Consider the following 21,259-nt stretch of genomic DNA (forward strand, 5'->3'; position numbering starts at 1 on the left):
TGTTCTTCCCCTCTTCACAAGATAGCTTACTATTGCTGATTCTGAAAAAAACCAGTGCAAATAATCTTCAACAGAAAAAGAAGCCAGCATCCATACAGAGTTACTATAAGAAAACAGAAAATTAAAACCAAATCTTCTCAGCACACTTACACACACATAGAATGAAAGGAAAAATAAAAAGAAAGAAAAGAAAAGCCACAAAAAAAGAAAAACTAAGACACAATACTCGAACATGAATAACCTGTATTAACCTGTTAATAACCTGTATTAACCAAGCAATTGCATTATGAAAGGACACTCCAAAACTCAAAATTGAAATGGACAATGAACAGGAAGATGTATGAAATAGGAGCTGACTGAACTCTGGAAAGGAACTCAACAAAAAAAGTCAAAAATCATTTCAGAAATGAAAACTAAATTACAAGGTACCCAAGGAAAGATAGATATTACCAGAAGTTCTGTAAGAGACATAAAGAATAGAAATGAAAAGGTCAAGAAAGTGAAATTGAAATAAGACAGATAAAAAGATCAGAGAGAAAAGTGATAGAGAAAATCCAATATATTTAGTTCAAGAGCTTGAACTAGAAAAACAAATGGAAAATGAACAGAAATAATACTTAAAATTATAATAAAACAAACTTTTCTAAAATAAAAGGAGACGTGAATTTCCATATTGAAAGGGCTTCTATATGCCTGGGGGAACTGATTGATCTAGAACAATTGACTCTTAGCTATATCCTATATCCTAGTATTAGACCTTAAAATAAAAGGAAAAGAAAAGACCACCAGAGCCTCCAAACCAAAAAATAGTTTTATTGTTAAAATAAATTAAAAATGAAAATAATTAAAGTGGAAAGAAAATCAGTTTGACATCATACCTTTTAGAAGCACGGCAAGAAAATGATGGACATTTTCAAGAAATTCAAAATGAGTAATTTAATTTGTTGTGGGACATTGAATAAGTAAAAAACTCCAAAGTCCCTAGTGATACCCAAGATTATTTGTGAATTACACTTTGAGTGAATTTTTTTAAAAAGTCCTGCAGAGGTAGACCTTCAAGATGGTGGAGGAGTGAGACGTGGGGATTGCCTTCCTCCCCACAAACACATCAGAAATACATCTACATGTGGAACACCTCCTACAGAACACCTACTGAACACTGGCAGAAGACCTCAGGCCTCCCAAAAGACAAGAAACTCCCCACGTACCTGGGTAGGGCAAAAGAAAAAGCAGAGACAAAAGAATAGGGACAGGACCTTCACCAGTGGGAGGGAGCTGTGAAGGAGGAATGGTTTCCGCACACTAGAAGCCCCTTCGTGGGCGGAGACTGCGGGTGTTAGGGGGGGAAGCTTCGGAGCCACGGAGGAGAGTGCAGCCACAGGGGTGCAGAGGGCAAAGCGGAGAGATTCCCGCACAGAGGATCGGTGCCAACCAGCACTCACCAGCCTGAGAGGCTTGTCTGCTCACATGCCGGGGCGGTGGCTGGGAGCTGAGGCTCGGGCTTTGGAGGTCGGATCCCAGGGAGAGGACTGGGGTTGGCGGCGTGAGCACAGCCTGAAGGGGGCTAGTGCGCCACAGCTAGCCAGGAGAGAGTCCTGGAAAAAGTCTGGAACTGCCTAAGAGGCAAGAGACCATTGTTTCAGGGTGCGCGAGGAGAGGAGATTCAGAGCACCGCCTAAACGAGCTCCAGAGACGGGCGCGAGCCACGGCTATCAGCGCGCACCCCAGAGATGGGCATGAGACACTAAGGCTGCTGCTGCAGCCATCAAGAAGCCTGTGTGCAAGCACAGGTCACTCTCCACACCTCCCCTCCCGGGAGCCTGTGCAGCCCGCCACTGCCAGGGTCCCGTGATCCAGGGACAACTTCCCTGGGAGAACACAGGGCGCGCCTCAGGCTGGTGCAACGTCATGCTGGCCTCTGCTGCCGCAGTCTCGCCCTGCATTCCGTACCCCTCCCCGCGCCCGGTGTGAGTGAGCCAGAGCCCCCGAATTAGCTGCTACTTTAACCCCGTCCCGTCTGAGTGAAGAACAGATGCCCTCAGGCAACCTACACACAGAGGCGAGGTCAAATCCAAAGCTGAACCCCGGGAGCTGTGCGAACAAAGAAAAAGGGAAGTCTCTCCCAGCAGCCTCAGGAGGAGCGGATTAATTCTCCACAGTCAACTTGATGTACCCTGCATCTGTGGAATACCTGAATAGACAGCAAATCATCCAAAATTAAGGCGGTGGACTTTGGGAGCAATGATATATATATCTTTTTCCTTTTTCTCTTTTTGTCAGTGTGTATGTGTATGCTTCTTTGTGTGATTTTGTCTGTATAACTTTGCTTTTACAATTTGTCCTAGGGTTCTGTCTGTCTTTTTTTTTTTTTTTTAGTATAGTTTTTAGCACTTGTTATCATTGGTGGATTTGTTTTTTTGTTTGGTTGCTCTCTTCTTTCTTTCTTTTTTTTTCTTTTTTTAATTAATTTTTAAATTTTTTAATTTTTAATAATTATTTTTCATTTTAATAACTTTTTCTTCCTTCCTTCCTTCCTTCCTCCTTCCCTTGCCTTTCCTTGCCTTGCCTTGCCTTGCCTTGCCTTGCCTTGCCTTGCTTTGCCTCCCCTTTCCTTCCCTTTCCCTTTCCCTTTCCCTTCCCTTTTCTTCTGAGCCGTGTGGCTGACAGGGTCTTGGTGCTCCGGTCGGGTGTCAGGCCTGTGCCTCTGAGATGGGAGAGCCGAGTTCAGGACATTGGTCTACCAGAGACCTCCTGGCTCCACGTAATATTAAACGGCGAAAGCTCTCCCAGAGATCTCCATCTCAATGCAAAGACCCAGCTCCACTCAATGACCAGCAAGCTACAGTGCTGGACGTCCTGTGCCAGACAACTAGCAAGACAGGAACATGACCACACCCATTAGCAGAGAGGCTGCCTGAAATCATAATCAGGTCACAGACACCCTAAAACAGACCACCAGACACGGACCTACCCACCAGAAAGACAAGATCCAGCCTCATCCTCCAGAACACAGGCACCAGTCCCCTCTACCAGGAAGCCTACACAACCCACTGAACCAACCTTAGCCTCTGGGGGCAGATACCAAAAGCAACAGGAACTACTAACCTGCAGCCTGCGAAAAGGAGACCCCAAACACAGTAAGTTAAACAAAATGAGAAGACAGAGAAATGTACAGCAGATGAAGGAGCAAGGTAAAAACCCACCAGACCAAACAAATGAAGAGGAAATAGGCAGTCTACCTGAAAAAGAATTCAGAGTAATGATAGTAAGGATGATCCAAAATCTTGGAAATAGAATGGAGAAAATACAAGAAAAGTTTAAAAGAACCTAGAAGAAGTAAAGAGCCAACAAACAATGATGAACAACACAATAAATGAAATTAAAAATTCTCTAGAAGGAATCAATAGCAGAATAACTGGGGCAGAGAATGGATAAGTGACCTGGAAGATAAAATAGTGAAAATAACTACTGCAGAATAAAGAAAAAAGAATGAAAAGAATTGAGGACAGTCTCAGAGACCTCTGGGACAACATAAATGCACCAACATTTGAATTATAGGGGTCCCAGAAGAAGAAGAGAAAAAGAAAGGGACTGAGAAAATATTTGAAGAGATTATAGTTGAAAACTTCCCTAATATGGGAAAGGAAATAGTTAACCAAGTCTGTGAAGCACAGAGTCCCATACAGGATAAATCCAAGGAGAAACATGCAAAGACACATATTAATCAAACTCTCAAAAATTAAATACAAAGAAAAAATACTAAAAGCACCAAGGGAAAAGCAACAAATAACATACAAGGGAATCCCCATAAGGTTAACAGCTGATCTTTCAGCAGAAACTCTGCAAGCCAGAAGGGAGTGGCAGGACATATTTAAAGTGATGAAAGGGAAGAACCTACAACCAAGATTACTCTACCCAGCAAGGATCTCATTCAGATTCGATGGAGAAATAAAAACCTTTACAGACAAGCAAAAGCTAAGAGAATTCACCATCAAACCAGCTTTACAACAAATGCTAAGGGAACTTCTCTAGGCAGGAAACACAAGAGAAGGAAAAGACCTACAATAACAAACCCCAAACAATTAAGATAATGGTAATAGGAACACACATATCGATAATTACCTTAAATGTAAATGGATTAAAGGCTCCAACCAAAAGACATAGACTGGCTGAATGGATACAAAAACAAGAACTGTATATATGCTGTCTACAAGAGACCCACTTCAGACCTAGGGACACATGCAGACTGAAAGTGAGGGGATGGAAAAAGATATTCCATGCAGATGGAAATCAAAAGAAAGCTGGAGTAGCTATTCTCATATCAGACAGAATAGACTTTAAAATAAAGACTATTACAAGAGACAAAGAAGGACACAACATAATGATCAAGGGATCAATCCAAGAAGATATAACAACTGTAAATATTTATGCACCCAACATAGGAGCACCTCAATACATAAGGCAAATGCTAACAGCCATAAGAGGGGAAATCGACAGGAACACAGTCATAGTAGGGGACTTTAACACTCCACGTTCACCAATGGACAGATCATCCAAAATGAAAATAAATAAGGAAACACAAGCTTTAAATGATACATTAAACAAGATGGACTTAATTGATATTTTTAGGACATTCCATCCAAAAACAACAGAATACACTTTCTTCTGAAGTGCTCATGGAACATTCTCCAGGATAAATCGTATCTTAGGTCACAAATCAAGCCCTGGTAAATTTAAGACAATTGAAATCGTATCAAGTATCTTTTCCAACCACAATGCTATGAGACTAGATATCAATTACAGGAAAAAAATCTGTAAAAAATACAAATACATGGAGGCTAAACAATACACTACTTAATAACCAAGGGATCACTGAAGAAATCAAAGAGGAAATTAAAAAATACCTAAATACAAATGACAATGAAAACACGATGACCCAAAACCTATGGCATGCAGCAAAAGCAGTTCTAACAGGGAAGTTTATAGCAATACAGTCCTACCTCAAGAAACAAGAAACATCTCGAATAAACAACCTAACCTTACACCTAAAGCAATTAGGAAAGAAGAACAAAAAACCCCAAAGTTAGCAGAAGGAAAGAAATCATAAAGATCAGATCAGAAATAAATGAAAAAGAAATGAAGGAAACAGTAGCAAAGATCAATAAAACTAAAAGCTGGTTCTTGGAGAAGATACACAAAATTGATAAACCACTAGCCAGACTCATCAAGCAAAAAAGGGAGAAGACTCAAAAAAGGGAGAAAGAAAAACGGAGCTGGAGGAATCAGGGCCCCTGACTTCAGACTATAAAACAAAGTTACAGCAATAAGGAAAATATGGTAATGGCACAAAAACAGAACTATAGATCAATAGAACAAGATAGAAAGCCCAGAGATAAACCCACACACATATGGTCCCCTTATCTTTGATAATGGAGGCAAGAATATACAATGGAGAAAAGACAGCCTCTTCAATAAGTGGTGCCGGTAAAACTGGATAGCTACATGTAAAAGCATGAAATTAGAACACTCCCTAACACCATACACAAAAGTAAACTCAAAATGGATTAAAGTCCTAAATGTGAGGCCAGACACTATAAAACTCTTAGAGGAAAACATAGGCAGAACACTCTGTGACATAAATTGCAGCAAGATCCTTTTTGACCCACCTCCTAGAGAACTGGAAATAAAAACAAAAATAAACAAATGAGACCTAATGAAACTTAAAAGCTTTTGCACAGCAAAGGAAACCATACACAAGACGAATAGAGAACCCTCAGAATGGGAGAAAATATTTCCAAATGAAGCAACTGACAAAGGATTAATCTCCAAAATTTTCAAGCAGCTCATGCAGCTCAATATCAAAAGAACAAACAACCCAATCCAAAAATGGGTAGAAGACCTAAATACACATTTCTCCAAAGAAGATATACAGATAGCCAACAAACGCATGAAAGGATGCTCAACATCACTAATCATTAGAGAAATTCAAATCAAAACTACAATGAGGTAGCACCTCACACCGGTCAGAATGGCCATCATCAAAAAATCTACAAACAATAAATGCTGGAGAGGGTGTGGAGAAAAGGGAACCCTCTTGCACTGTTGGTGGGAATGTAAATTGATACAGCCACTATGGAGGACAGTATGGAGGTTCCTTAAAAAACTAAAAATAGAACTACCATATGACCCAGGAATCCCACTACTGGGCATATACCCTGAGGAAACCATAATTCAAAAAGAGTCATGTACCACAATGTTCATTGCAGCTCTATTTATAATAGCCAGGACCTGGAAGCAACCTAAGTGTCCATCAACAGACGAATGGATAAAGAAGATGTGGCACATATATACAATGGAATATTACTCAGCCATAAAAAGAAACGAAATTGAGTTATGTGTAGTGAGGCGGATGGACCTAGAGTCTGTTACACGGAGTGAAGTAAGTCAGAAAGAGAAAAACAAATCCTGTATGCTAACACATATATATGGAATCTAAAACAAACAAACAAAAACATGAAGAACCTAGGGGCAGGATAGGAATAAAGACGCAGACCTACTAGAGAATGGACTTGAAGACACAGGGAGTGAGAAGGGTAAGCTGAGGCAAAGTGAGAGAGTGGCATGGATATATATACACTACCAAATGTAAAACCGATAGCTAGTGGGAAGCAGCCGCATAGCACAGGGAGAGCAGCTCGGTGCTTTGTAACCACCTAGAGGAGTGGGATAGGGAGGGTGGGAGGGAGGGAGACGCAAGAGGGAAGAGATATGGGGATATATGTATACATATAGCTGATTCACTTTGTTATAAAGCAGAAACTAACACACCATTGTAAAGCAATTATACTCCAATAAAGATGTTTAAAAAAGAAAAAAACGTCTTGGCAGTTGTTAAGAAAATTTTCAAAGGAATTCCCTAGCGGTCCAGTGGTTAGGACTCAGCACTTTCACTGCTGGGGCCGGGTCTGGTCCCTTTTTGGGGAACTAAGATCCCTCAAGCTGTGCGGCGTGACCAGAAAAAGAAAAGAAAAATTTCAAACCAATTCTTGGTTGATGCATACTGAAGTGTTTAGATGTGAACTGTCATGATATCTGCAACTTACTTTCAAATGGTTCAGAAAAAATAAAACAAAATAAGGAAAATGAATGAGTTTGAAATTTTTTGTAACAACTACTTGGCATTTTAGAAACATCAAAACAAATTGCTAGATTTCTAATATTTTTGTATCTTTTATATTGATTGAGAGACATTTTGTCAGTAAAATGAATTCCATTGTATACGTCATTACTTTATATTTTTAGAAGAGTTTTTCATATTTCTATTTACTCTTAGAATTACTTCAGTGATTTAACCTGAACTCATTTTTTTTTTAGCAGATATTTATGGAAACTTCTGGTTCCTTAATTAAGGCAGTAGCACCAAACTGTACTGAGTAGTCATTGTATTATTTCCCCTCACAGACACACAGTAAAAAATAAATAACCTCAAATATGCCAGTTTCACTTAGAAATATCCTTGATGAGGAAGGAAGATTTTTTAATTGAATTATTCCTCTTTTTATTATTGAGTTGTAATATATACGTGTATATATTTTAACATCTTTATTGGAGTATAATTGCTTTACAACAGTGTGTTAGTTTCTGCTTTATAACAAAGTCAATCAGCTATACATATACATATATCCCCATATCTCCTCCCTCTTGCGTCTCCCTCTTACCCTCCCTATCCCACCCCTCTAGGTGGTCACAAAGCACTGAGCTGATCTCCCTGTGCTATGTGGCTGCTTCCCACTAGCTAGCCATTTTACATTTGGTAGTGTTATATATGTCCATGCCACTCTCTCACTTTGTCCCAGCTTACCCTTCGCCCTCCCTGTGTCCTCAAGTCCACTCACTACGTCTGCGTCTTTATTCCTGTCCTGCCCCTAGGTTCTTCAGAACCTTTTTTTTTTTTTTTTTAGATTCCATATATATGTGTTAGCATACGGTATTTGTTTTTCTCTTTCTGACTTACTTCACTCTGTATGACAGACTCTAGGTCCATCCACCTCACTGCAAATAACTCAATTTCATTTCTCTTTATGGCTGAGTAATATTCCATTGTATATTTGTGCCACATCTTCTTTATCCATTCATCTGTCGATGGATAGTTAGGTAGCTTCCATGTCCTGGCTATTGTAAATAGAGCTGCAGTGAACGTTGTGGTACGTGACTGTTTTTGAATTATGGTTTTCTCAGGGTATATGCCCAGTAGTAGGATTGCTGGGTCGTATGGTAGTTCTATTTTTAGTTTTTTAAGGAACCTTCATACTGTTCTCCATAGTGGCTGTATCAATTTACATTCCCACCAACAGTGCAAGAGGGTTCCCTTTTCTCCACACCCTCTCCAGCATTTATTGTTCGTGGATTTTTTGATGATGGCCATTCTGACCAGTGTGAGATGAAATCTCATTGTAGTTTTGATTTGCATTTCTCTAATGATTAATGATGTTGAACGTTCTTTCATGTGTTTGTTGGCAATCTGTATATCTTCTTTGCAGAAATGTGTATTTAGGTCTTCTGCCCATTTTTGGATTGGGTTGTTTGTTTTTTTGATATTGAGCTGCATGAGCTGCTTGAAAATTTTGGAGATTAATCCTTTGTCAGTTGCTTCATTTGCAAATATTTTCTCCCGTTCTGAGGGTTCTCTTTTCGTCTTGTTTATGGTTTCCTTTCCTGTGCAAAAACTTTTAAGTGTCATTAGGTCCCTGTAATATATTTTTGATACAAATCTTTTCAAATACATGGTTTACAAAAATTTTCTCCCATTTTTTGGGTTTTTTCACTTTCTTGGTAGTGTCCTTTGAAGGACAAAAATTTTTAATTTTGATAATATTCAATATATCTGTTTTCCTTTTGTTGCTTGGTATATGTTTTATATACCTAAAAATGTAGAGAGACTTTTTAAATGTACATTGTGAAATATTTAAAAATATTGTGGGTTTTTTGGTCAATGAATATTTATTTTATTTTTAATTGTGGTAATATATACTGTATTAGTTTGCCAGGGCTGCCATAACAAAGTACCACAGACTGAGTGGCTTAAGCAACAGAAATTTATTTCCTCACAATTATGGAATCTAGAAGTCCAAGATCAAGGTGCTGGCAGGATTGTTTTCTTATAATGCCTCTCTTGTTGACTTATAGATGGTCAAATCTTCTCCTGGTGTCTTCACATGGTCTTTACTTTGTCTTTCTCTGCATCCTAGTTTCTTGTAAGGACACTGTCATATTGGGTTAGGACCTACCCTAATGACCTCATTTAACCTTAATCATCTTTTTAAAGATCCTGTCTCCAATTACAGTCACATTCTGAGGTACTCAACGTTAGGGCTTCAACGTATGAATTTTGAGGGGACACAGTTCAGCCCACAGCATATACAAAACATAAAATTGACCATTTAAACCATTTTAAAGTATACAGTTCAGTGTCATTAAGTATGTTAACATTATCCTATAACCATCACCACCAACCATCTCCAGAATTTTTATCACCTTTTAGTACTGAAATTCTACCCATTAAACAGTAATTCCCCTTTCTCCCCTCCTTTGCCCCTGGAAACCACTGTTCTGCTTTCTCTCTCCATAAAACAATGTTTTAAGACAGTTTTTTTCATCATTAGTGAGAGTCTTCAAAGTTCCCCCAAATTAATTATTTTTATGCTAATCTGCAAAGTATGCACAAACTTTTACCTAGCTAAGAGGTTTCTTAAACTCTTATATACAAAATTTTGTCCTTATATGTATATCTGCCTTTTTACTGGGAGAGATTCCAGATTTCTCATCATCAGATTTCTTAACTACAGCCCTGGAGACTTATATACTAGTCTTGTTTTATTATTTTTCAAGATAATTCAATGTTTCAATTTTTAAATTTGATTTTAAGTTGATAAGGTGATGTATAGTTTACAGGAATAAAAGGTAAGTGAAAGTTTAAATGTGTTTCGGTCTTATTGTTTTGTAATCTAATGAATCTAATGTTTATTTGCTATTTTGAAAAGGGTCAATACTTTTTTCAGAATATTTTTTCTAATTCTCTTCATTTGGGGAGATTTTATTTTTTATTCCTACTCTGCACTTTACTGTTTTATACCCTGTTAGGTATGTGTTGTATCAACTCTGAATCTCGTTGTAAATATAGATATTAAAGAAAATATTTTCCATGTAGAATAACCTCTCAGAGAGTTATTGCTGTCTTTGTTTTATTCATACATTCATTCAGCAAACATTTATTGAGTCTTTATTATATGGTAAACATTGGATATACAAAGAAGAATAAGACATAATTTTTGTCTTCAGGGAGGTGAAAAATGTACCTAGATGCGTCTAAATAAATTATTATATTTGAAGGAAGAGTAAACAAAGAAGGAGTTGTGGTTGGTCCAAACAGGAAACACAGTGGAGAAACTTAGAATCATGGAGATGCCAAGCCCACGGGCAGGTGACCACTAGTTGGAATGGCTGAAACTATTGACTTGGACGTAGAGAAGGAGTTGCTGGAGATGAGGCTTGAATGGTTGGAGCCAGATTTTGAAGACCTTTATTTAAATACTATGATAAAAAGCATATGCAGTGAACATGGAGTTCTTAAACATTTTTAAGTCTCAGAGTGAAAAACAGGATCTGAGACTATTAGGTGATGTTAGCTACTTTTATTAAATAGTAATTAAATGCAATCTGAATGTATTCATGGTTATGTCATTTAAAAATTGTCATTAGGTGTTTTTTCATAGATTATTGACAAATACTGCTTATTTCAGAATCTCATATTAGATATATATTTTTAATATATTTCATATTTGGCATATTTAAACATTTGGCATATTTAAAAATAATATTTACCTTGGCTTTGTGTTTCTTAATTTTTTTCCAGCTATAAGAAAGACCTGATGGATGAGGAACTAATGGAACCTCTGAAATATGCTGAACAACTTCCTGTAGCTCAGATAATACACCAGGTTTGCCTTCCATTTTGTTCTTTTGAAAGAAACAATAATTTTAATCTCTGAAAAGTAATTGCTTTTGTTAGGTTTTTCAGAATCAATGTGCTATAGCTGAAAGGCATTCCAGGCCGTCTAGCCCTATTTAGACTCCACCTATTACAGTTGGAAATCTCATTCAAAGCACAATATTAAAAGGCTACTTGCTGTGTAACAGTAGAATTCTTGCTTATATAAAATACAGGGTAGAATCAGAATTATCTTTTGCGCATTACTTAACAACAAGCGTTAATTTCAGAGAATGCTCATTTGCACCATTGTATATGGTACTTGTTAGTGACAAAGAAAAAGTTGAAAAAATATCATTTGGTGTAATTTTTCTGAGTAGCTAAATTGAAAAAGCAGTCTCTCCCTACTTCCTCTGCCCCACCCCATTATCAACTCTTGTAAAGTATAATTCTAAATGTCATGTGGGTAATTTTTTCATTTCCAATTTTAATGACTCTATCATCCCTTTTACATAACTGTAATCTTAAAGAAGGCAGTGTGGTAAGTTTTTAAACTTAGATTTGGTACTGTAATTTTGACAGCATATAAAGTCTGCCCTGCTGGACTAGAATCGAAGAATTTTAAAAGTGATCTGTTGGTGAGAGTTATGGCCTTTAGACTTACCAGATTTTTCGGAGGCTATAGATTATGGGAAATATTAAAAGCCCTTAAATGTCAGAATTTGTCAGAATTTTCATGAATGTTAATTATTATTATGAGTTTTTCCTTATGTCTTTGCCAATCAAAAGAATTTTTATTTCGCAGATATGGATTGATTAGAAGTTCCAGGTTGAGTTTATTAAAAGAAACAGGCTTTTACTTTAAAATGTTGGCTATATAGATCTTTTCATTGACATTAAAATTGAATATTAAAATTCTATGAGAAATTACCAAAAATGGTCAGAAATTTGCCCCTTTTGGTAGCCTATCTGTGGTTGGTAATCAGGTCCAGTTATATGTCAGGAATTCCCTGGTGTTGTCCGAGCTTAAATGACCTAACAGCCTGCAAATGTCACATTTAAAATTCTGTCTTCATGCCTGACTCTCAGCATGAATGAATTAAACAGCAGAGCAGGCAGCAAGTCAGTATGTTCCTAACAGTCAGAGTGAGAAATGAAACAGTTTGTGGTTTGTTCAGAATAGATAAATAGAATCTGCCCAGAACAGTTCACCTAGAATAAAATCTGAAATAGGAAACAAGAGTTAACCTTTAAGATGGTTGACCAGATGAAATGTCAGTCATATTTTTACAGCTTGAATGAACCAATAAACTATGGTTTATGTAAGAGCTGCATTTTGCTATTATATACTGTATAAATTCAAAGATGAAAAACTTTGACCCTGGTGAAAATTTTTATGATGATATTCTTGGCATTATAAGAAGCTATATTAATTTTAACACTGAATTATTAAACATTATAATGAAATTTTTAAAACTGAATTTATAAAATTTTAATTTTAAGATACATGATAGGAATTTATTTTCTTTTTCTTTTTATTGAATAAAATTAATTTTGTTCTCAGGAGGTAATCAGGAAAGATCATTGTTAAACCAGACTCTTATAATCTGTTCCTCTTGTTATGTCCCTTTATTGACAGTACTACAACTTTGGAACTGTTACCATTGTCTGTCCAAGTGATGTTTAAGAAACATATGAGTTATGTTGCTAGAAGTTTACTTATAAGTGGATTATTTGAAAGTGGTTTTTCCCCGAAGAGAATAGTAATAATACATGTAATAATTAGGTTCAGCCAATCTTACAAAACTTTTAAATATGTAATGTATTTAAATTATAGCATTATTGTAGTATATATCTAAGCTCCACCTATAATAATAGTATGTTTTTATACTATAAGTAACTATTTTTTCTTCTAATCTTGAATCATACTTTACCTATGCCTGTTTTGGAGCATGTGTCATTTTTATTTGAAATAATGTTATTTATTCACATGTCTTATAAATATCTTATATTTGATTGTCTTTCTGGATGTCCTTGATTTCTTGATATTCTTTTCAGCATCTAGCCTTGTGCCATGTATGTATATATCTGAATGGATGGATATATATATTTAATGGTATAGTGAGAGCCAGATTATCTCTTTTCCCTACTACCCAGCCATCAGAAGCCGGGGCCTCTCACTGGTGGCACAGTTTAGGAGCTGAAGGAGAGAAGGAGCAGGGACAGGGGCTGTAACATGAGGAGAAACTTGAGAAATAGCAGAGAGAGAGGAATGTGTCTCAGTCATTTGAGTAATTAATTTCTTGTGTATGTTACTTAAACTGCATTTTACAATGAGGAGGTAGGCAAGATTTCAGTATTACCATTTCATATTGCCAAATTATTTACCTTTTTTTAGGGGTCCTAGCAACATGATTGCACATCTAGGAAACCCAAGACACTCAAGTTACAAACAGTAGAATTAATAAGAGAATCTGGTGAGATAGCCAGATATAAGATGAATAAAACTGGTAGCTTCTCTATATATGCAATAACTACACAGGATGGAAATGGGAAAAATGTTCTTTTTTTTTTAAAATAAATTTATTTATTTATTTATTTATTTATTTATTTTTGGCTACATTGGGTCTTTGTTGCTGTGCACGTGCTTTCTCTAGTTGCAGTGAGCGGGGGCTATTCTTCATTGCAGTGTGCTGGCTTCTCATTGCGGTGGCTTCTCTTGTTGAGGAGCACGGGCTCTAGGCGCGCAGGCTTCAGTAGTTGTGGCATGCAGACTCAGTAGTTGTGGCTCGCGGGCTGTAGAGCACAGGCTCAGTAGTTGTTGTGCAGGGGCTTAGGTGCTCTGCGGCATGTGGGATCTTCCCGGACCAGGGCTTGAACCCGTGTCCCCTGCATTGGCAGGCAGATTCTTAACCACTGCGCCACCAGGGGAGTCCCAAGATGGGAAAATTTTTCTTTCACAATGAAAGGAACTATAAAATACTTAGGAGTAAATTTATCAAGTAAACCATAGGCCCTGTAGTGTAAGAATCGTGGAAACATACCATGTTTCATAAGCAGAAAGTTATACCAAATATTTGATGCAGCAGGGAACTTAATATCATAAAAGTATCATTTCTCCCAAATTAGCAGTTCTAATTAGAATAGAAGCAAGTTTTTTTTTTAATGTTAGAAAAAAAAAAATGACCACATAGTTCATGTGGAAGAACAAGTATCCAGTAATAGCAAAGAAGGTATATAAAAAGAGAGAAAACACAGCCACTAGAATTATATAGTTATGTATGGACAAAGGAATAGGCAAATGGATTAATGGAACACAATGAAAGGGTGGATTTCAAACTTTATTTATTATAATTGACAATAAGAAATACATTTTACATACATAATGATGCTTGATGTATGTGTTTGTATGTGTATGTTAAAAATTAGAAATAAAAGTATTATGAAACATTTGCCCTTATTACATATGATGCACACTATTTTCTTTTTCTATTTTTTAAATGGCAAATAAAACATACTAAATTGATTTCGAAAGCAACAAATAGTCCTGATCTGTGGCTTGAAAAACACTAGAACAGAGAATCCAGAGAAAAAAATTTATTATGTTTGATCATTAGATATATGATTAAGATGATACGTATTTCAGTTGGAAAACAGTTAAACTTCTATTTCATACTATGTAATACAAAGTAAATTTTGTATAAAGACTTAAAGTAAAATAAATAAATAAAATATTTAGAAGAAAGTTTAGGCAACTGCATTTTTAATCTAGAAGTAGGAAAGAACTTCTTAAAGAACACACAAATGCAGAAGATATGTTCAGCACCATAAAAATTCAATATTTTATATAACACAAGATACCACAACGTTAAAAGACTGTTAGAATCAAGACAAAATGTTTACAAAGAAACAATAGTAAATTGGTTAATATCTAAAATATACACAGAATTCTTAGAAGTTTATAAAAAACAACTCAGAAAAAAACAAAGAGATGAAAAACAGTTCAGAAAAAAAAAACAAAGAGATGAAAAGCAGTTCAGAAAAAAAAAAACAAAGAGATGAAAAGCAGTTCAGAAAAAACCAAACTTAAATGGCCAATGAATGAAAAGAAAGCCTAAAACTCAGTAAGGAAGTGCACATTACCAATTCAGTAAAATTATTATATGCCCTTCAAATTGGCAGAAATTAAAATCACACTTTGGAAAACAGTTTGGCAGTTCCTCAAAAGGTTAAACATAGATTTACCATGTGACCCATTGATTCCAACCTAAGTATATAAAAACATACATCCACATAGAAACTTGTACATGAATGATCATCGCAACATTATTCATAATAGCCAATAATTGGAAACAACACAAGTGTCCATCAACTAATGGATGAATAAAATATAGTACATCCATACAGTGGACCATTATTCAGTGATAAAGGGAATGAAGTACCGATACATGCTACAACATGGGTGAACCTTGAAAACAAACAATGTGTTAAGTTAAAGTCTGTCATAAAAGACCACACATTGTATGGTTCAATTCGTGTGAAATGTCCAGAATAGGCAAATCTACAGAGACAGAAAGTAGATTAGTGGTTGTCTAAGACTAGGATGAGGTGGGGGAATGAGGAATGACTTCTAAATGGGTATAGGGTTTCTTTTTTTTGAGTGATAAAAATGTTCTACACTTGGTGGTGATCATTGTGTAGCTCTGTGAATATACTAAAACCATTGAACTGTATACTTTAAAAGGGTGAATTTTATAGTATATGAATTATATTTCCATCAAGATATTTTAAAAATTAAAATCACCCATTTCTGGCAGAGATGCTAGGAGAAAGATACTTGTATACCTTGATGGTAGATATCTGAATTATCCCTACCTTTTTAAAAGGCCATCTTGCAACATCTACTCACATTTAATATATATACCCTTCAACCCAATGGTTCCACTTGTGAGAATATAACCCATAGTGTTAATATATAAATAAAAGTACTAACATATAAGAATCTCAGTGCAATGATAATTTATAGCAGCATTACTTGTGGCCACAACAAATTGGAAACGATGTGAATGCCCCTCAGCACAGTTGATATATAGTGCGTACGATTTTCAGAAGCCACAAATCAGTAGAGCAAATACATGTTTTTCCATATTTTCTTATAACTGCACTTTTTTTTTTTATCAACTAACCTCTTATCCCTCCTCCTCTTTCTGCCTAATGGTAGAAAATGTAGTCACTTACACCTAGTATTTTCTCCCTCTTCCACTCCTTCCTGGGATGATGGAATCACAGCTTAGGTAGTAGGGGGTAGTTGACGTGGCTTCATGGCACTGAGAGATTCATGGTGTTCCTCCGCTGAGCTATACCGTTACGTTGTATAGTTTTGGATTGGCATCTACCTCTTCTGATAATTGCTGAGTTGGCCATGTGCACAGCACATCTGTTAATATTTTACACACCATCTCTTCACATGGTTGCATAGCTCTAGTAATGTTAGAGGAAGAGCACAGAGTACGTAATGAGAAAGGCCAGCTTCTCATTTGCTGTCATTCCTTCTCTATCCATTTCCTCTATTCTCTATCCTCTTCTGTCTTCCTGACTTTCTCACTTTTCTTTCTTGTCCCTTTCCCCCATTTTCCTCTATTTTGTTCTCATAAGCTAAAGTTATATGAATTCTTCCCACATGTTGGTGAGTGTTGTTAGTATTTTCATTGGAAAGTGAGTTAAGTACAGTGTCTGATACATAGTACACACTGGATAAATATGGAGACGTTTGTTGACTTCAGGGATCTGGCATGCTGACTAAGAAGAAAAGAGAGTCAAGAGTTCTCTAAAGGTCACAAAGAGCTTGTGGCAGACCTGTTTATGATACTCAGATTCCTTTCATAGCCAACAGTGGTGGCGTTTATTAAACATCTCGGAGGAGGTGTGCAGATCGTAGGGTTCATTACACTAACAATTCAAGCAACCTAGTGGTCTTGCAGCAACACAGCAAAAGCATAAACTGCATGGGAAGGCGTAAATTGCAGCTACTGATGAAGGGAACATCACTTCACATGAAAGTACAACTATTCCTTTTAAGGATTCATCAAGTTAGGACGTAGAATATTACAAAGAAATAGAAAAATACATGCAAAAGAAAGTGATTCGGTTAACCTTACATGCTTATGTTGACAATTTTTCTTTAAAGGTGATTATTTTTTCTCTTAATCTGTTTACTGGGAAGGCAGGTACAGAACTATCTAACTGAGACAGGTACGGAGAGAAGTGTATTATTTTCCCATATGAGTAATTTTACGTTTACTTCAGACATGTTAATTTTAAAATTAAGCCACTTTAAAAAAATAGCTTAAATTTACTCTTAAGATTTGAAATATGTGACTATACTGTGGTCTTTTGTCTGTTCTTGGTCCTGATGATTATTGTCCTCATTTGTGAAGTTAAACTTATCTTACTATCTCAGCCTGTTCCTATATTAAACAAGCATAAATATGCATGATTTAAACATCTTGATTAGAGATTTTTTAGTAGATGCTTTCCTGGGATTTAATATATGTGAGAGATTCATTCTGGGTATCAACATCATGAAACAATTTTATCTTCTTTATTAATTCAAGACCCTTTACTAAGGCAAAGGCTAGGTGTAAACAAAGGCACAAACCGGTGTAGGCTTTAAAAAACTTTAGCATACTCAAGTGAATATTTTTTCTTGACAGAGATATATTATCCACTTTTTCCCCACTGTGTTCTTATCCAGATTCCACGCTTTTCTTGGATCCCCCAGTTTCAGTTATAAGGCTTCTTACAAATCCTTTAATATTTTAATAAGTTTAGTAGATTGCAAAATCTATATTTTTTAATGCATCTCTGCAGGGTACATGGTGATGATATAGTGTAACCTATTCTCTTTCATTCACACAAGCTGCCCAAAAGATTACTATAGAGCTATGTATCCATTAAAGATTCAGTTTACTGGAAAGAAGTACTGGAGTGTGTCCCATCAGGCCTTGGCTTATAACATGGAAGGTTATCTTGCAAAATTTTGTTTCATCTGTGCTTTGTTGTTCCTTTTTAATCCTAGAGGTAATTTTGTTTTTCTAGTACAAGCAGTCCATATAGCTCCTGGTATGTCCATTGTTTTGCTTTGGGGTACTCTTGGCATTTGAATGGGACCATTCTTTCATTGTACAAGACTGGTCTGTGCATCACAGGATTTTTGGCATCCCTGGTCCTTCCAAACACTGGTTGCTATTAGTACTCCTCACTCATTCATTGTGATACCATACCAAACAATGCACTCACCTTTTCTGAATTCCTCCCCTCCCATGGAGGGCAGTACTACCTCAGGTTGAGTACCACTGCAGGTAATTATTTGCAGTGTTTGCCTACAGAACCTTTTATCTGTATGGTCCAGTCTCTTAATCTTATAATATAATATTTAAAAATATGTATAATTGAGAACCTCCTCTCACTTTTCTACATTCTGAGATGTTGTCTTGGATGCTGCAATTCTAGCTTCTGTCATTGTGACATGGATTTGGACAATTGTTCAGTTCTTCTGTCCTCGTTTGTGATAGTTCTTCATCTTATTTTACTCTAGCTATTTTGGCATTTTTATGTTTTTCTATTCTAGTAATGCCTACCTCATTATAGCTAAACTTTACTAAAGGTTGACTGAAATGTCTATCAAGTAGAAAATTTCTGACACTTTCTTTTTAAAAATGTGCCTATTGAATTATCAATACCTGGAAACTCATCAAAAGGCTGAATCCATAGTAGTCTCCCTGCCTAGGGACTGACGAAGATTGCTTTAAATTCTTATAGAGCTTTCTCTAATTGTAGACTTTAGAACTGAAGTCTAGTGAAAAATAACATACTGCTTATTTATTTTCATTCAAATTATAAGGCAAGTAATGAAAATTAAACTACTTGAAGGTCATGTGCTGCTCCTTTAATATCAACTGGGATATAATTTTAGATTCATATAAATTAATCTCAGCTTTCATATTATAACTTATGACAGTCACTTCCAAAAATGTTGCTTTTCAAGGAATAAATGAAACTGTAAAGCTATTTAAAAATAGTGATCAATATTTCAATACTGCTATTTCATCAACTTTATGTAAGTTTGAAAAATTCTGTCCATCTATAAGTTTGTCATTATAGTTTCTGATATAGTAAACTTCTATATTAGAAATGAAAAGTTTGAGCCTCATTAGTCATTAAGTGTTCCAGAATAAAAACAAACAGATACGAGTTTTCACCAAGTTTGTAAAGATTTTAAAAATGCGAATAGTTGATGTCGGTGAAGAGGCAGTGAGATGAGCGTGCTCATAAACTGCTGATGGGAATGTAAGTTAGTACAGCCGTTTGGGAAAGTAGTTTGTCAGTGTGTTTGTGTTTATAACTAATAATAGCAATTCCACCTCTAGGAGTTTATTCAGAAGAAGGAATTAGAATAGGACAGAAAGATTTACGTTTAAATCTGTTATGTTCTATTAGCATTTCTTAGGACACAGCATAATGTATAGGGTAGACTGGGATTGAATCCAGGCTTCACCATTTAATAACTGTCTGGTCTTGGGCAAGTCTCTTAATCTTTCTTTTGCAAATTATACATTGGAAATATGATGATGATGATAATGATGATGAGGACAATGACAACAGTAGCAACAGTGAAGACATTGACAGATTCATCTGGGTTAAATACTGCTGAATAAATCTAATTAGGTCCCTTACCAATTTTCCATAGCAGATGTTCCAAATATTTGCTATAGTCTTTATGCCTCTGCCTCACTTCCATCCCCTTTCATGTTCAGCTTATGACTTAGTCTCCTAAGTCTTGAGGAAATTAGGTGAAAACACCTTCAGTATACCTTCCGCATACCTTCAAGCTTATTTGTATCGTCATGAGTCTTTATCTTTTTTGTTCATCTCAAAGGAAGAAGTGTGTGAATTGTGTCGGAGATAACCTTACTTACCCTATTAGGAACGTCGTTCCCTCAGTTATTCCTTTCTCTCTTGCCTTTTCTCCACTGCTGACTTAGATGTTTTTAGTCCTTAAAAAAGTCTTCCTCAATCCTGCTATAACTGAGCTCAACAATAGAGAAACAAACAACCCATTTTAAAAATGAGCAAAGGACTTGAATAGACATCAGTCAATAGGGAAATGCAAATCAGAACCACAATGAGATAACCTCTTCATACCCATTAGGATGACTGTTATCAAAAAACCAGAAAATGACAAGTGCTGGAGAGGACGTGGAGAAATTGGAACCCTTGTGAACTGCTAGTGGAAATGTAAAATGGTATAGCCACCACGGAAAAAAGTGTGGTGGTTCCTCAAAAAATTAAAACATTTTACCGATTCCATTTCTGAGTACACAGCCCAAAGAATTAAAAGCAGGGATTTGAACAGATATTTGTGACCCATTGTCTATAGCAGCATTGTTCATAATAGCCAAAAGGTAGAAACAACCCAAATGTCCATTGACAAATAAGTGGATAAATAAAATGTGGCATATACGTACAATGAGATATTATTTAGCCTTAAAAAGGAAGGAAATTCTGAAACATGCTGAACCTTGAAGATTTTATACTAAGTGAAATAAACTAGACACAAAAGTACAAATATTGTATGATTCCACTTATATGAGGTACCAGGAATAGTCAAATTCACAGACACAGGAAGTAAAACGGTGATTTCCAGGAGCTGAGGGAGGAGGGACCTGGGGAGTTATTGTTTAATGGGTATAGTTTTAGTTTGGGAAAACGAAAATGTTCTGGAGATAGATGGTGGTGATGGTTGCACAACAATGTGAGTTTACTTAAAGCCACTGAACTGTACACCTAAAAATGGTTAAAATGGTAAATTTTATGTACATTTTACCACAATTAAAAAAAGTAAACTAACTCTCTTCATTTCTTCACTCCCATTTTGTTTCTCAATCTACTTTATTCTAGTTTGTACTCCAGCAAATGCTCTGTATCTGTTCTTGCAAAATGTACTAAAATGTCCTAATTTTCACATCATCTTAATTTTTTACTTATTTGTGATATTTAGCTCTCTGAAACCTTTTTACTTTGCTCTTAGACCATCACTGTATACTGGTTTTCCTTCGATCTCTCTGATCACTTCCTTTGAAAATCTTTTGCTTTTATCTTCCTAGACCTATCTCTAGGATTTTGTGTCTTTTACAAATTCTTACTGGACAGGCACTTCCTACTGTTCAATCTACCATGATGGTTTTCAAATATTACTTACATGTAAGTAAC

At 36.1% G+C, this 21,259-nt stretch overlaps 1 protein-coding gene across 3 annotated transcripts in view; it reads left to right on the top strand.

The window, feature by feature from the left end:
* PIGK (phosphatidylinositol glycan anchor biosynthesis class K) overlaps nucleotides 1-21,259 on the top strand; it is a 135,705-nt gene that overhangs the window by 89,479 nt on the left and 24,967 nt on the right. For all 3 annotated transcript variants that reach the window (XM_082355732.1, XM_082355730.1, XM_082355731.1), the window contains one exon: nucleotides 10,913-10,997. In XM_082355732.1, the coding sequence (XP_082211858.1) occupies nucleotides 10,913-10,997 (85 nt within the window). The remainder of the gene's footprint in view (nucleotides 1-10,912; nucleotides 10,998-21,259) is intronic.

The sequence above is a fragment of the Balaenoptera borealis genome, assembly GCF_965194805.1.
Source record: "Balaenoptera borealis genome assembly, chromosome: 1".
NCBI lineage: Eukaryota > Metazoa > Chordata > Mammalia > Artiodactyla > Balaenopteridae > Balaenoptera > Balaenoptera borealis.